Genomic DNA, 16,123 nt, shown 5'->3' with positions numbered 1-16,123 from the left:
TGCTCATACCTTTGCTGACACAAGAGGAAACATGCTCACTGCTAATTTCATTTTGTTTCCTGCTTTGCTCAGAGCTCAGACAAAGAGCTTGTTCACGTCTGGTAATGAGATTATCATGTTGGTGTTATGCAATTAAGCTGAAACAATAACACATTTTTGTGGCCCCACGGTTACAACACACTGGGTGACGTTCAGTTAATACCCAGCAGGATGCTGATTAACGGCTTATTCAGCGTCACTGAGGTGTGCCAGACAGTGGGATAGGAGAGGTAATCAACAAATTATTGCTCATTACTTTGATGTTGTTGCAACTCCTGCTAGTCTTATAGATGATTTAGAAACATACAGTATTTTGATATTAATCAGTTAGGGCCTTTTTTTCTTGGTTGAACAAAAAATGTCAAAACAAAGTGACACCCTATGGACTGGCGTATTCCACCTTCTCTTCTTTAACTGATTGAAACATTTCAAATGAAACACATTTGACATGGTTTATGATGATGTATGTTTTCAAATGTCAATTCAGTGAGTTCACAAACAAACAGAATGGTAGTGTAACACACACACACACACACTGCCACAATGTGTTTATATGTAAAAGAGATCATTTATGTGATCCACTCAACAGATAATGCAGTCATCAGAAGAAAAGGAGAAATCCAGCAGTGCAGATATGACTCAGGTAACGAAATGCTGTTTCATGGTTGGTCCCTACTTTGATTTGCAAAAGCTGCAAAATAAGGACTCAAAGGGATTTTATTTTTGTGAGCTGGTATTCTCAGTTCAGTGTTGGCGCACCAGTTTAATAGAGATGGATGGGCACACAGCGCCTGGCTGCCAAGAGAGGAAAGAGTGACTGTACACTGTAACTCCACAGAAACAAAACAAAATGAACACTTAGTTCTCTACTATTCTAAACTGAAAATAAATATGGTGTCATATATTTAATAAACACGCCTTCTAACTTGGTCTTGTAGGCGTGTACCACAACCATTTTGATTGTTTTTTATGATCACCAATTATTCTTATACTAGGATGCTATTCTTGTTCTCTTCATGCTGAGTGGATAAAGCTCATACTGCATTCAAGTTGTTGATATGTTTGTCTATGGGTAACTCCACCCAGCTAAACAGTCATAAAGTATGAGCTGACAGACTGCTGCAGTTCAAGTTATGGTCATATACTTCCTGAGGATCTTGTGACTTCTGACAGCAGAAGCACTTCTAGAAATTCTGGTTCTCCTCAGTTTGCATGTGGCACAGTCCTGCTCCAACAGTAGAGCAATATTTAAAGCTCTCCTGTTTTACGTCAAAGCACTTGTTGGTGCTTTTATGACATGAGATGATGGATGTTTAGCTTCCCTTGTTTGTTAGTCAGGAACCATTCTGAAACAAACAAGTTTTTTTATGTGGCTGCTAAGATTCATGCAAGTAGCAACATGCTGGTGCAGCACTTGCATACACTTGTAGCTTTAAGTGAAATAGCACATATGCTGAAATGGAACTAGCAAACAAATATAAGAACCAGATACAAAATGATAGATATATACTAATAAAACAAAAACAGGGCTTTCAAATTAACTTAAACATATCTAGTAATTAAAATTATGTAAGAGCTGCCTTGTCTTTAACAAGTTTCAGTGATTTACTTGAGTTTTAACTGTGTCTCCCGCTGCTTCAGACTGAGTTTAGTCTTAAATTATCTGCATTCATGTATAAAAAAGACTTCCCTAGTAACAAGACAATATTTAGAACCAAGTCTGCTTCCTTGTTTTCAACACAAACACCAAATATGACTCTTCACTTTCAAGAGTGACAACTCAGTCTCCCTGGACTGTAGCCAGCACTGCACATCACCCCAGAGGGCCTGCACTGATATACAATAGAAAAACACATGTAACAAAGATTCAATTTTCCTTTCACAAAATGTAAAATTATTCACATCAAAATTAAATCTCAGCTATAAGAGTTTGTTCATTGGATGAATCTCATTTAAAATGCTGAAGTGCACTTTTTTACCGTAGGAGGGAGTGGAAATTCCTTGAGAATATGATTTCCTCTTACTGAGTTGAGGAAAAATACCTCTAATAAAAAGTTTCACAGAACTCTGTTGGTACATTCACTGTCACAAAAATCAAAGGTGTCTCAGTCCAGGACAGACCTTAAAGTACAGAAGGTTTTCTTTAACCACTGACCTCAGAGACAGTGGTATGGCTTTTAGTATATCAGGTCACTGGAGTTGGAATTTCTCACAAAACTCCTCATGCTGTAATACATTTCCATTCCCATCCATAAAATGAGCAACAGCCCAAATCCCTGTGGAGACCCATTCCTCTATGTACACAGATTTTCTGCTGAGCAATGTGTATCTGTTGTTCCAAACTGGTGTGTCATGTAGTGTGAAATTACGTTTATATATTAATTTCCAACAGAGATGGACTTGCTGATGGAAAGCAGATAGTTTAATTGATAAAGAGTTACACTCATTATCACAATGTAAGAAAAAAAAATTACACTGGGGACAATAAACCAAAAGGAGTGACTATTCGTAATGAAAGATTTTAAGCATTTTAATTTCAGGACACCATTCAGGATATCAGAATCAATCACATTCACATCCCCATCTTCATAGTTTTTAACCATGTCCTTCTTCCTTATGTACTGACATTATTTCCCCCATATGAAGTTAAAATGTACACTCATTCATCGGATAAAAGTTATTAGATAACAAAACGTTGCCAAAGATTGTGATATCACTCTGCAACTACCTGTTTAGAATTTATTTACACTTTACATTACTCCAAATTTTCATAATGTCAGTTGTTGTTTTATCCGTATGTATATATTGGCCTACCTTTCAACTATCCTGATTGTGTCTCACTATTTTTTTAAAATACCTTTCTTCAGCCTCGCAGCAAGGCAAGGCAAGGCAATTTTATTTATATAGCACCATTCATACACAAGGCAATTCAATGTGCTTTACAAGAGAAATACATTAAAAACAACAGATCATTAAAAACAAGAGCTAAAAGCAAGAAAATAAATAGTTAAAAACAGTGCAGAAAATGCATTTAAAAAGCAAACATAAAGCAAAAGCAACAGCAGACAAATATAAAAACAATAGCTACAGATTATCCTAACAATAAGTTACATATCTAGTTCACTGGTAAGCTGTAGTAAATAGTAATGTTTTAAGTCCTGATTTAAATGAGTTGACAGTTTCAGCCGACCTCAGATATTCTGGAAGTTTGTTCCACAGGCGGGGAGCATAGAAACTAAAGGCTGCTTCACCTTGTTTGGTTTTGATCCTGGGAACACTGAGTAAACCTGTTCCAGATGATCTGAAGGGTCTGGATGCTTCATAATGTACAAGTATATCAGAGATGTATTTAGGCCCAAGACCATTTAGTGCTTTATAGACAAGTAACAAGATTTTAAAGTCTATCCTTTGACACACAGGAAGCCAGTGCAGTGATTTAAGCACTGGTGTAATGTGCTCCACTCTCTTGGTGTTGGTGAGGACTCTGGCAGCAGCGTTCTGGACGAGCTGCAGTTGTCTGATTGATTTTTTACTCAGGCCTGTGAAGACACCGTTACAATAGTCCAGCCTGCTGAAAATGAAAGCATGAACAAGTTTTTCTGTATCTTGTTTAGACAGAAATTCTTTTATTCTTGCTATGTTTTTAAGGTGGTAGTAGGCTGATTTAGTAATTGTCTTAATGTGACTATTGAAATTTAGGTCTGAGTCCAGAACTACACCAAGATTTCTGGCTTGATTTGTAGGTTTTAGTGTCATGGCGTCAAGGTGAGCACTGACTATTCATCTTTGTTCTTTGGGGCCAAAAATAACTATCTCAGTTTTGTCTGTGTTTAGTTGTAGAAAATTCTGGCACATCCATGTATTGATTTCGTCAATGCACTTATTTAGTAGATATAGGGGACTGTAGTCATCTGGTGACACTGTTATGTGAAGTTGTGTGTCTTCTGCATAAGTATGGTAGGAGATGTTATGATATTCCATAATCTGAGCAAGAGGGAGCATATAGATGTTGAACAGAAGAGGCCCAAGAATGGATCCTTGAGGAACTCCACATGTAATTTTTGTTCGCACAGATTCATAATTGCCAAGTGACACAAAGAAATCCCTGTCTTGTAAATAAGATTTAAACCAATTTAGCACGGTGCCAGAAAGTCCCACAAACTTTTCTAGTCTGTCGAGCAGTATTTTATGGTCGACTGTGTCGAATGCAGCACTGAGGTCCAGTAATACCAGAACCAAAATCTTTGATGCATCACTGCTCAGATGAATGTCATTTAAAACTTTTACAAGTGTAGTCTCAGTGCTGTGATGTGCTCGATATCCAGCAGCCCCACAAAGAACCTTATAATCAGTATTAAGCAATGTGATTGGTGTCAAATTATCAATTATTATTTTATCTTTAGGAAAATAATAATAATCACAACATTTTGGGAAATATTATATTTAATGAGTAGCCGAAACTGGAACAAGTGATAAGTGATAAAAAAAAACTGACCAGCAGATGGCGGTAATGCACCACAACCCCACATATCAGCTCCCGGTGCACCCGAAGAAGAAAACCCAGTAAAGAGGTAGTAGAAGAAGAACACAGAACACGTGATTCGCGCTATTGGAAGCAAGATGGCGGTGGCGGTGCGGAGCTTGCAAGACCAGCTCGAAAAAGCAAAGGAAAGCCTGAAAAATGTGGACGATAACATTCGTAAATTAACGGGACGTGATCCTAATGAATCGAGGTAAAAACCCCGAGTGGTTATTTAGCTTTCGGCATATTTGTAGTGATAAGCTAAGCAACGTGCTAGCAGTCAAATGACTAGCCGTATGTGTTAGCATGAGTCGGCTAGCGTTAGCCAGATAGCAAACATTACCCCCTCCCTAAAATTGCTTTGTGCTAGCTGGAACTCCGCGAACTTTCCTTACCTGTGTCCAAACCAAATAAGTGATAAATATACCCGGAATTCATAACTCTTTCTCTGGAGTGAAATATGAAACCTAGTAGGCCAGCCGTTACAAGGCCCTGCAGGCGTCGGTCGGGTGTCAGCACAGATGTATTATATAGTACCAAATGTCTCTGCTCTAAACAAAGCCGCAATAACGTTACTGCAAAAACAATGATAATACATTTTTTTCTGAGCTGTTGTAATTCAGTAGACCAGAGTTTAAGATTTTTGTGGTGAAAGGTAATGTTGTGATGACCCCTGCCTCATCCTCTGTTTACAGACCGGGTCAGATCCGTCGGCTCGGCGGCCCCATGGCAGGCCCCGGTGGAGGTAGAGGCAGAGGAATCAACCTGCTCAGGTAAGGCTGTGGTCTAGATGGCTAAATCCACCGGCATGCATGTTTGTTAAGGTAATGGTAGGTACAGGATGTGCTCTGTTAATCTGTAGAATTGCTTGACAGGATTACCACCATACAGCAGGGGCATAATTGGTGGTAAGAGCATGAGGAATTGAAAAGCACAGCAGATTTTGTGTTAGACTCTCCTGCTGCTGTTTGGTAGATCTAGCATTTAAATTATTAGGTATGATGCTCAGTTTGAGCTTGGTGTACTGAACTGACCACAATACAAACAAGAAGTATTTGTCATTTGTCATCAACATTTGTCAAAAATCGTTCTATTAATTTTCCTTTATATTTGTTGGTAAAACAAAAACTTAAGTAGGAATAAGAGAAAACTAGATCTGACAAAACATACGCAGGTCATTGATTTGTTCCAGCTGACAATAAATTCTCTATAAATCACACATTTATTGTCATTAAGTGCTGCCTGCTTACTCTAACCACTGTCTCTGTGTCCTCTCCCAGGCGTAGTCTCTCAGACATGGGAAGCGGCGGCCCCCCTGCCAAGCAGAGGGACATCGAAGGAGCCCTGCTGAGGTGAGCTTTTATTTTATTTAATTTCATTTACATGTTTGTTTGTTTGTTTCTATACGCGTGTATCTGACGTGCTAACATTTCAGCTACAACGATTGTAAAACATCTCATGTAGATTGAAACAAACGTATTGACTGGTGCAACTACTCAAACACAAGTAATTTAAGTCGTTAAAATAGCCTATTCAGATTCTCTGATTTTGAAGCTTTGGTCTGTCCTCAGTGGAGAATGTAGAACTCCACTCAGTTATCCAACAGAATGTCACTAGTTTAATAACTGAATTTAATGCTGATGTTAGGAAGTATACCACTTGCTGGTATTGCTCAAGCAGATCCAAATTGTTTCATTTGAACAAATTCCATAGACTGCCTCAGGCCAAACAGCAGTCAGAGGATATGACAATATTTACCCTCTTGTTCTGTGTTTGTTTTGTTGCTGCCTTTCAGTTATTTTTGTACCTTTTTCCTGTGTACAGATCACCGCCCTGGCTTATGTAATTGAATCACTTTGATTCTTCATATCCTGACAGCTGTGAGAGCTGCAGGTGATATATTTGCATAGATTGTGAAGTGTCTTATCTTTTTACGTGTCTGCAGGCTGGCAGGGGACCAGAGGGCCAGGAGAGACATGCGCCACGACAGCGACGCCGAGGACGATGACGATGTCAAAAAGGTAAGAATAAAGAGTTTATGTCTTCTGTGTTGGTAGTGCTGTTCTTCTGTGGGAGAAAAGGTTATGTTTTGGATTGACAAAAAACCGTAGGCAGGTTGACAGGCAGCTCAGAGTATTCTGTCAGAAATAGACTGTCGTGATTGTCACATTTAAATGTCAAATATTAGAAGAAGATAAGACATTCAGCGTTTTGAAAGACAAACAGACCTAACAAATTGGTTTGTTCTCCTTCATGTTTTCTCTGTCCCTCAGCCGGCGTTGCAGTCGTCTGTAGTAGCTACCTCCAAGGAGAGAACACGCAGAGACCTCATTCAAGATCAAACCATGGATGAGAGGGGCAAACAGAGGTATGACAGCATACGCTATGAGCCCACAATCCTGACATTCAAAGCTGATGACTGCCATGAGGTTTTATAGTCACATTTGTTGAATTGCACCAGCAAAGAAAGAAAATGGGGACTGGCACACACAAAAATATTTATCATTGTGCGGCTGAAACCTGCAATTGTGTGAAATGGTGTTTGTGTGTTTTCTTGTTCAGGAATCGGCGTATGTTCGGCCTGCTGATGGGGACCCTACAAAAATTTAAACAAGAGTCCAACGTCTCCACAGAGAAGGTGAGGAAAATCTGTTCAGTTTATCAGTGAACTGTTAAGCTGACTGTCATTGAAGAGGCCAAACAAAGCAAATAAACAGACACCCTCAGTAGGAAACAGAGGTATAGATGAATCCGAGGAAGGACTGAAAGTAAACAAGACGCTGGTACTGCGGTGTCGTCTCCATATAATATCTTTGTCTGTTTATTATCTAAGGCAACTATTTATTTAAGTTAAATGGACCAAGCACAGACGCATTTGGCTGAAAGTCTCCACCACACCGGCAACTCTGTTTGTTTTGTTTGTTGGGAGTGAATTTTATTTATTTTTTATTTTTTGGCAGACAGTCAAATGCCAACAATTGTCATCAGTTAACTGAGATAATTCAGAAACCTGTTCTGCTGTCACTGCTGACTTGCCACTGCAGTAATGGCAGTGCTGCAAGATGGCAGAACCCACGGCGGTCACCAGAATTGTGTATATTAAGAATTGTTCTTCATACTGGCTAATATCATCCAACAAGGCAAAGACAACAAACTGCCCCTGAAATATTTTTATCTAATTACACTTTGACCTAGGTCCTGAATTAGATTGGTCACTGAAACCAAACTGATCAACGAAAGAAAAAATGGGTTGATTTATGTTCTCTGATTTTATAAATAAAAAAGTAATGGATGAGAGCAGGATTTTTATGCTGGGGAAACCCAACTGCTGACACAGTATTTACACAATACAATTTCCATGCTTGTGCACTACCACTGTTTATCTTCCTCTTAAACTCTTCCCCTCCTTAATCCCGTCACTGTTTTTTTGTTTGTTTGTTTGTTTTTGCTTTTGCCCCCACAGCAAAAGCGACGTTCAGAGATTGAGCAGAAGCTTGAGGTTCAAGCTGAGGCTGAGAAAAAGAAGGTGGAGAGTGAAAAGAGGGAGCTGTTTGAAGAGAGGAGAGCCAAACAGACTGAGCTGAGGCTACTGGAACAGAAAGTGGAATTAGCTCAGCTGGTAAGAAAATGCTTCTGAACAAGATTTTGGAGCCGGTAGAAACAAGAGACATTGAGATCTAAAAATGAAAGCATTGGACAGGTGACTGGAATATCTACATGTCTGTGAAATTTTAAGATTAGGTTATTTACAGCACTGACAGATTGTTTGTATTCAGAGATGAGTGGTTTAGGAAAGGAATGCAAAGATATGTTGTCATGTTTGGAGAGAGTTTGTATTTAACCTTCTCTTTTCCTTCACGGCACAGCAAGAGGAGTGGACAAGCCACAACAATCGTCTGGTGAAATACATTCGTACCAAGACCAAGCCTCATATCTTCTATGTGCCTGGAAAAATGTGCTCCGCCTCACAGAAACTCCTCGATGACTCCACCAAGAAACTAAATGGTCAGTAGGGTTCTTCTTTTAGAGAATTCTTTTTAGAGAAAACTGCTTTGCATGTGTTTATCACTTTCTAACGTCTGTTGATCTCTGTTTTGGTTTTCTGGGCAGCTGTGTTTGAGGAGAGGCGCGAGGCTTTTGCCGAGCACCTCAGCAAGATGGAGTCCCGCCCCCGGCGACAGCCAAACCGTGACCAGGATGGCAACACGGCAGCAACAGGGATGGACCACTCGGCGGAGGGTAAGCCAGCAGGTCAGGTAGTCAAGGTGACAGGTAACAAGGGGATTGCAGTTATGGAGGAAGAGGAGGAGGAAGATGAGGAGGAGGAGGAAGAGAAGGAGAGGAGAAAGGAGGGGGATAGAAAGGTGAAGGAGAAGGACAAGGGTGAGGAGAGGGAGGAAAGGGAGAAGGAGGTGTTGAAGAAGGTGGAAGAAAAGGTGGAGGGAATGGAGTTGAGTGAGGAGGGGAGTGAGGAGAAGAAGGAAGGAGAGGAGGGGGTTAAAGGAGGAGAGGACAGCGAGGAGAAGGGAGAGAAGGAGGCAAGTCCAAGGTCAGAGGAGATGGAGGTGGAGGTTGGGCCAGAGCAGGCAGACAGGAGTAAGGGTGAGGGGGGAGAAACAGACAGTAAACAGGAGCCCACAGACCTCCAGAATGAAAAGACCCAGAACACCCAGTCCTCTGAACCAACTGTAACCAGCCAAGATGCACCAGACATCAGTCACCAGCCCCAGCTCAGCCACGCTACAGAGGAACCAGCAGAAAAGTCCTCTGAGGCCCAGGGATCCTCTCCACCCTTAGAACCCCAAACAGCCTTCATGGTGCCTGGGCAGGATTGCATCATCCCTGGCCTTGAGGTCCAGAACTCAGCCACTGAGACCCAGGCTGTGGAAGGGAAACCAGGGGGCGAAGCACCCCCAAAACTTCCTGACTCCCAGGAGGCCCCCAGCATTACCCCTGCACCCTCTAAGGAGGAAGAGGACGTTGGGAGAGGGAGGAAGAAGGAAAAGGAGCCAAAGAAGGGCCGCAGTCATAGCAACAGCTCCTCCTCTTCCTCCTCCGGCTCCTCCTCCAGCGGAAGCTCGTCCTCTTCCTCCGGATCTAGCCGCTCCTCTTCGTCGTCCTCATCCTCTTCGTCCTCATCATCCAACAGCAGCAGCCGCAGTCGCAGCCGAGACAGTGGCAAGCGCAAGAGGAGGCCGTCGGATAGGGCCAGGGACAGGAAGAAAGGAGAGGAGCGAGGTCACCGCAAGAGAGGAGGGAGTGGCGGAGGAGGGAGGGACTCGAAGGGATCCAAGGAGAGGAGGAAGAGGAGCGAGGAAGGGAGGGGCAGGTCGTCCCGCAGCGATAGGGAGCATAAAGATAGAGACAGGAAGGACAAGAGACGCTAATGTGGTTCTCATTCAGCATCTGTATAGTAAAACTTACAAACAAAAAACACTGAGGGAGAAATCAACTATTTACTTAAAGACACAAGACAAAGGTTTTTAAACTAGTATTTTCCCTTAAAACGCTACATAAAGGCTTATTGAGGTTTTAACAGAAGGATTTTTCTCACTGTAGGGATTTATAAATCAGTGTCGAAAAGGAAGTGGATGACTGGTCATGATTTTCCTAAGTTCTCCCGTATTTTTTACTTTGCAAAAGGAAATGTAAAGTGGACTTAAGTCAGTGGTGCATCTGTCTCTGATTGGATCCCTTATTAAACAGGTTTAAGACGGCGAGACTATTCCAGACTTGGTTATAGTTTGGTCATTTTAAATCCAGTTTAAAAAAATATTGTTGGCCTGACATGTAGGTTTTATAAAGGTCTTTGTGGCACTATGATGAAAAGCTGGTATTGAATGTTTGTTTGATTTTTTTTTTTTTTTTTTTTTCCCCCATCCCGATCATAATGCCATAGGCTGGGGTGTTGGTGGTTATGGTAGCAGTAACCATTAGCATACAGTAGTTGTGTTTCAAGGTGACGTGACAACGCTGTTAAACCTCATTTATTTCCACTATTTGATCAATGTCAAGGCCCTTGTATCGTCATTATATGGTACATGTTTGATTTGCTCAAATGCTGGTTTATGAAATCTTTTTTTTTTTTTTGTACCGACTGAGAATCTGCTTCATATTAAAGGTGAGCTATTAGTGAAAATTTGTGTGGTTTGGTATTTCTTTCTCACATTGGGCTACAACTGTTTTCAGCATCATAATTATTCATCATTATTTTCCTTTTTTTTTTTCAATCGTTTGGTCTGTTAAATGCCAAAATACAAAGTCTCATCACATCCCAGCGTCTATGGTTACATATTCAAACAGTCTGTCTGACCAACAGACCAAAATCCAAAGGTAATTACGTTACAGTACTGCAAAAACAAAACAAAACAAATCCTTCCATTTTGATCAGTTATCTATGGTTTGACAGTGTTCTGTTCATCAATTGATCATTTCAGCTCTAGTATGTATGTATGTATGTAGCATCTTTTTAACTTGGCATTTCAAGACCAATAATCTAATATCTGATCTTACTGTTTCAAAGACAGAGTTTTGTATAAAAATCGAGGAATTGAAGTTCAAAAGACAGTTCAGAAGGAATGGAAACTCAAGCAAAATTAAGAAAGACTGTCCAATAAAAGAATGTTTCAAGAAGGGACTTAAGAGATCACGGATTCAGCCGATCTGATCGTTTATCCCTCCAATGCCTCAGGGCCCTGACTGCAAACGCTCTGTCCTCTTTGGTATTCAAGCGAGCCTCTGGAAAAGGCAATACCCTGAGGATCTCAAAAGTACGTACCAGTACACATGGAACTGAGAGGTCAGAAATGAAGCAGGGATAGAGGCCATTAAGAGCCTTAAGAGTAATCAGTAAAATCTTAAAATGCATTCTACCACATATGGAGGGCCAGTGAATAGAGGCCAAAACTGGAGAGATGTGATTACGCCCCTCTGTTTGGGTTGAAAAGGCTGTTGCAGTTATTTGTGATGAGATGAAGGAATCTTTAAAAGTTCAGTTAATTTATATTTTTGAATTATTTCCAAGATGATAAATGATTGCATAAGCTTTATGTGCTGCTCAAAACATAAATTCCTGTCAAATCACACACCAAGATTCCTTACAACAGGCTTAATATGATCCAACAGGGGACTAGCCAAAGACAGAATTTGGTCTGTCATGTGCTGGTACCCAATGACTGTACATCAGCATGGCTGGAGTAGGGGCTCATTCCAAAGGCTCTCTAAATGTGATCATCTGAGGTGTCAGGCCCCTGGCAGCAGTCATGCAGTCAGCTTTGCCCTTTGTCCAACTTAAAAGCAACAGTATTAATATTTGCAACTATATTTGTGGGGGGCCTGAACACTTCATGACCAACAACACTGTCCACACGTAGTTATCCCACAAAACACAGTTTAATAGAAAAATATTGCATCCATAAACCTCAATTAAATTTACAAAGAAACAAAAGATGATTATTATCTTTAGTTTTGTTTGCTGTTCGTTTTTATCAGCAAAGGTTCAAATAACATGGCTACTTTCATGATCTAGTCCCTTTGACTCTGTCCTCAACTTTCATAGCAACTTTAATGTGCAGCATCTCCAAAGTTCCCTACATGGTTGTTTGCAGTGTTGCATCCTTGGAAATATTCAGTTCTCTCCAGTGATTTTACTCAGTTGGCAAAGACTCTTCCATCTTTAGGTCATTTCTTGTTGCTTTATTGTACAGCCTGCTGTCTGAATGCTCCATCAGTCAGAGGGCTTTTGACACATCCCTTCTCACTGTGTTGTTGATGTTGGTCAATAGTTCACCCCTGCTCTCACTGCGGCTGGTCTGCCAGGTCATTCTGCTCAAAATATCTGCAACAAAGACAAAGGAAAATTAGCATAATTACATGCATATAGTGTTTAGCACACAAGTTATATCTGACATCATTCAAAGTATAATATGTTCGTGTAATCACTCTAAACATGTGCAATATTGGTAGCTAGGACCACAAAATGTTGACAGCACTAAGTCTCTTTGTGTTGGATTTAATGCAGACAGCCCAGTTATATCAGAGTTTATGTGACCTGACCAATATAAATTACAGTAGTACAACTCAGTGGTAGATACCTGGCAACAAGACAGATGAGCAGGTTGAGAGCAGGCAGTTTGTCATCCTCCGGACTCTCCTGTGGATTCATAAAGAAAGACACATACAGATATCATCAGCTGTAATGTATCACATCACGAATCAAATTATGTCAATGAGCACACACACACCTGTGAATAGTTAACATGTAGGAGTACAGTGCCATTATCCAGTTACTCATTTTGTCAAAGAACACTGCCAGTTAGCATGTGTTGTGTGATCTACCCTGCAGTGAAGTTTAAGCACCAAAGATAGACAAAAAATTCCCCCAAAATACTGTAGATAGCAACTCGTAGGTTTCGAGCTAAGAGTACAGCAAATACACACAGGTAGTATTACACAGAGGGTGGCAGTAGTAGTTAACCACAGGCTAGAGGACAGTGGTACAGACTGAATCCTACCAGTGTGCTGCGGAGCTGAGCACATCTCCTGGCCAACTGTCTGATGCAGGAGTGGGCTTCAGGCAGCAGAGGCTTCTCCAGGCAGGCCAACAAAGCATACAACCAGCGACCCTGAAACAAACAGGTGATATAGACACACAAGAAAACAAACCATTATACAGTGATAGCCTTTCATATTTCAACTGTGGAATGGATTAGAATGGACAAGCAAAAACAAAATGTAGAAGTGTTCATTGCATACTTTATCTTGGTTAGGAGGAATAAGATGGACATGCCACCGTCCTGTTTATCTACAATGTCACAGTAGGGGGCAAAATATATCTGAATATAACTGGAAAATGTGGAGTGACTTAAAAAAAACTTAACTCACCAACTGTGGAACAAAGTGGTGTTCCTCAAACCAAGAGATTAGAATTTCCAACACCATCAGTACGGTAGACTGGACACAGAGAGATGGGAGAAAACACATATGTAATAATCAGACTGTTGAACTGATTGAGTGTGAGCTCAATGTGTAAATGAGGAAGTTATTTACCTGGTTTAGTCTGCTGACTATGCTGAGGAAGGGAGGGAAACCCACCTGAGCACAGACACATGCTTGGGTTATTATATTACATGCTCTTCTATAATTAAAAAAGAAACAGCTATAACTGTGGTCACTTTAGAGTTTAAAAGTTGTAGAATGCAGTCCAGTGTTTAAAGTGACAGATGGAAATTTCACAGATGTTTTAAGAATGTTTTTCGCATCAACTTCATTGATTAAAATCTTTCCATTAGATCTGCCTGACCACTAACAAAAACATCAGCTGCATATTAATGGTTTACTTAATGAGATGTTCTTGTTCTCTCTCTCACACACACACACACACACACACACACACACACACTTTTACCACCTTGCTATAGTCCAGTGCTGGCTCTGGTTCAGCATCTGTGTGGCAGGAAGACGTGCCCAGATAGACCATCTCTCCTAAACAAAATCTCATCCAGCCCTTCTCGTCTGTTAGCTTTGGCTGTAGGACACACGCACATAACAAATATGAATTAAGAACAAATACAATATCTCTTACTCAGTTTGCCCTGTCTTATGTGTATTTATCTACATTACATTTCAGATCAGCATTCTGCTCAAATTAAGAAATGGATGCCTTTGTGGTGATGGTAATCAGTTTTTACACTTTTCCAACTACTGAATGAACTCGGCGATCGTGCCATCTCCTTACCAGCAGCACATTATCATCCAGAGTCTGGCTGCTCCAGTGATTCCTGTTCTTTGTGATGCTCTGAAAGCAAAATACAGGACCCAAAAACAGTTTGACAGTGAAAACAGATCATGTAGTTAACATACTCCAGTGATTACATGCCTTTGCAGAACACAACTCAACCTCTGAAACTCTAAGTGCAGGGGGAGAGTGCTATGAGACAGAATGGATTTTCGTTTCTTCAACAACGGTTTTGTTGTACAATTTGGGAGATTTTGGTTTTTTTGTGTGTGTTTTGTTTTACCTGTCTGACATCTGAGAAGTTACTGACTTGGTGCTGCTGCCAGCTGAGACTGGGGCAGAAACCCACTGGAGCAGCATGGCAACCTGCCACCTGAGAGACACAAGACACACTTCTCAGACAGTTGAAGACACAGAATACATTCATCTCATCCCACTGAGTGTCATACATGCCAACATTATCCATATATCCCTTGTAGCTCAGTTAATACTTTATATAAGCAGCCTGACTACTAATAAAAAGTGGATTCAATATACTAATATCAGACCACATCAAGAGGAACGCCAAGGTAGATATTGCACTGTATGTTACAGTGTACAGGACAGTACAATGCAGTAGCCTGTATATACACATATTGAAATTCCTCACTGTACATTTACTCACAGAGGCATTGACTGTTTGTTTCTTCTTTAATTTCTTGGGGTCAATCTGAGCAACCACCACCTCTGGACATTGTGAAGCCTCCAACCTGATGAAAAGTAGACAGTATTCAAACACATGACAAACCGAACCAACCGATGCAGAAAAAAGTTGAAAGTTCCGTTCAATTTGACAGTCATTGTGTCTTTTTGTGAGTAGTGTACATGCAAGGAAAGCGTGGAAATATAAGCATTAAACAATATTTATTGTAAACTTAAATGAAAACTAAATTAAAAAATGAAATGAGTGAGACTCAAGGAAAAATATTTGTAGCTTCGGGGTGGGCCATAATAAAAAGTAAAGTAAAAAAAAATGTCACACGCCAGCCACCCCCGTCCTGTGATAAATAAAGAATAGTCCCTGAAATTGATATATCAACCTAGCTAGTTGATACGCCCTCGAATAACAATCATATTTACATTATATCCGGTGGAAGTATCAGTGTAGTACATGGCAGCAGCCCCCGATAGAGTCACATTATTCTAAACTATCCAAAGGGCAAACAGGGGAGTTGTTTGAGGTGAACTTACTGGACTTGTCGGAGGTATTCCCGGGGGTTTCTCGGCGGTCCATTCAGGTCCAGCTCCTCTGCACCAGCTTCAAACTCAACAGGCAGCAGTCTCGGCATTAGCTCCTCCACGTCCGACTTCATTTTGTATCAATTCTAAGCTAATTTCTATAATGTATGAGGCAAAATGTTGCCAAGTGCAAATGAAGCGCCGACGTACGACAGAAATATCCTCTGGCAACCAAAACAACGAATTTTTCACAGGTGGTAAAACTATTCAAAGACTAGGAAGCCATCTTGTTTGTAAACGCGAAGTGATGACGTTGTCTTTACGCGCGGCGTTGGTTGGCATGGTGATGAACGCTACGCGTGTTGTCAATTTTTCAGCTGTAGTCCGAAGTCCACAAAAAGTCCACGTTTTACCTTGCCAAAACAATTATATGTCGCCATGTTTGTTTATTTATTTCACTGTGAAATTTAAATTATAAGAGTTCCCCTTTTATGTTAAAATAAATAAAAACCTTTGACCAGTGACCAGATAATGTTTAGTATTGCAAGCAGCTCTTGGATGTTAATAATTATCCTCACGCTAGCCTTAAGCCCATATCTTATCTCAGC

At 40.7% G+C, this 16,123-nt stretch overlaps 2 protein-coding genes across 2 annotated transcripts; one reads left to right on the top strand and one right to left on the bottom strand.

The window, feature by feature from the left end:
• The first annotated feature begins 4,625 nt into the window (after positions 1–4,625).
• pnn (pinin, desmosome associated protein) lies at positions 4,626–10,434 on the top strand. Its single transcript, XM_049596513.1, has 9 exons — positions 4,626–4,772; positions 5,257–5,334; positions 5,842–5,913; positions 6,507–6,582; positions 6,835–6,929; positions 7,124–7,199; positions 8,025–8,180; positions 8,428–8,566; positions 8,672–10,434. The coding sequence occupies exons 1-9, from the start codon at positions 4,660–4,662 to the stop codon at positions 9,946–9,948; spliced, it is 2,082 nt and encodes a 693-aa protein (XP_049452470.1). The 5' UTR covers positions 4,626–4,659; the 3' UTR covers positions 9,949–10,434.
• Positions 10,435–11,783: 1,349 nt separating this feature from the next.
• On the bottom strand, positions 11,784–15,844 carry gemin2 (gem (nuclear organelle) associated protein 2). The gene is made up of 10 exons (XM_049597078.1): positions 15,528–15,844; positions 14,962–15,046; positions 14,581–14,670; positions 14,298–14,357; positions 13,971–14,087; positions 13,610–13,654; positions 13,445–13,513; positions 13,075–13,185; positions 12,655–12,713; positions 11,784–12,398 (listed from the first exon to the last, which is right to left on the bottom strand). The coding sequence occupies exons 1-10, from the start codon at positions 15,647–15,649 to the stop codon at positions 12,359–12,361; spliced, it is 798 nt and encodes a 265-aa protein (XP_049453035.1). The 5' UTR covers positions 15,650–15,844; the 3' UTR covers positions 11,784–12,358.
• Between the last annotated feature and the right edge of the window lie 279 nt (positions 15,845–16,123).

This window comes from Epinephelus fuscoguttatus, linkage group LG14, assembly GCF_011397635.1.
Source record: "Epinephelus fuscoguttatus linkage group LG14, E.fuscoguttatus.final_Chr_v1".
NCBI lineage: Eukaryota > Metazoa > Chordata > Actinopteri > Perciformes > Serranidae > Epinephelus > Epinephelus fuscoguttatus.
Note: the sequence above shows the minus strand (reverse complement) of the source record. Positions and strands in the feature narration are given on the sequence as shown.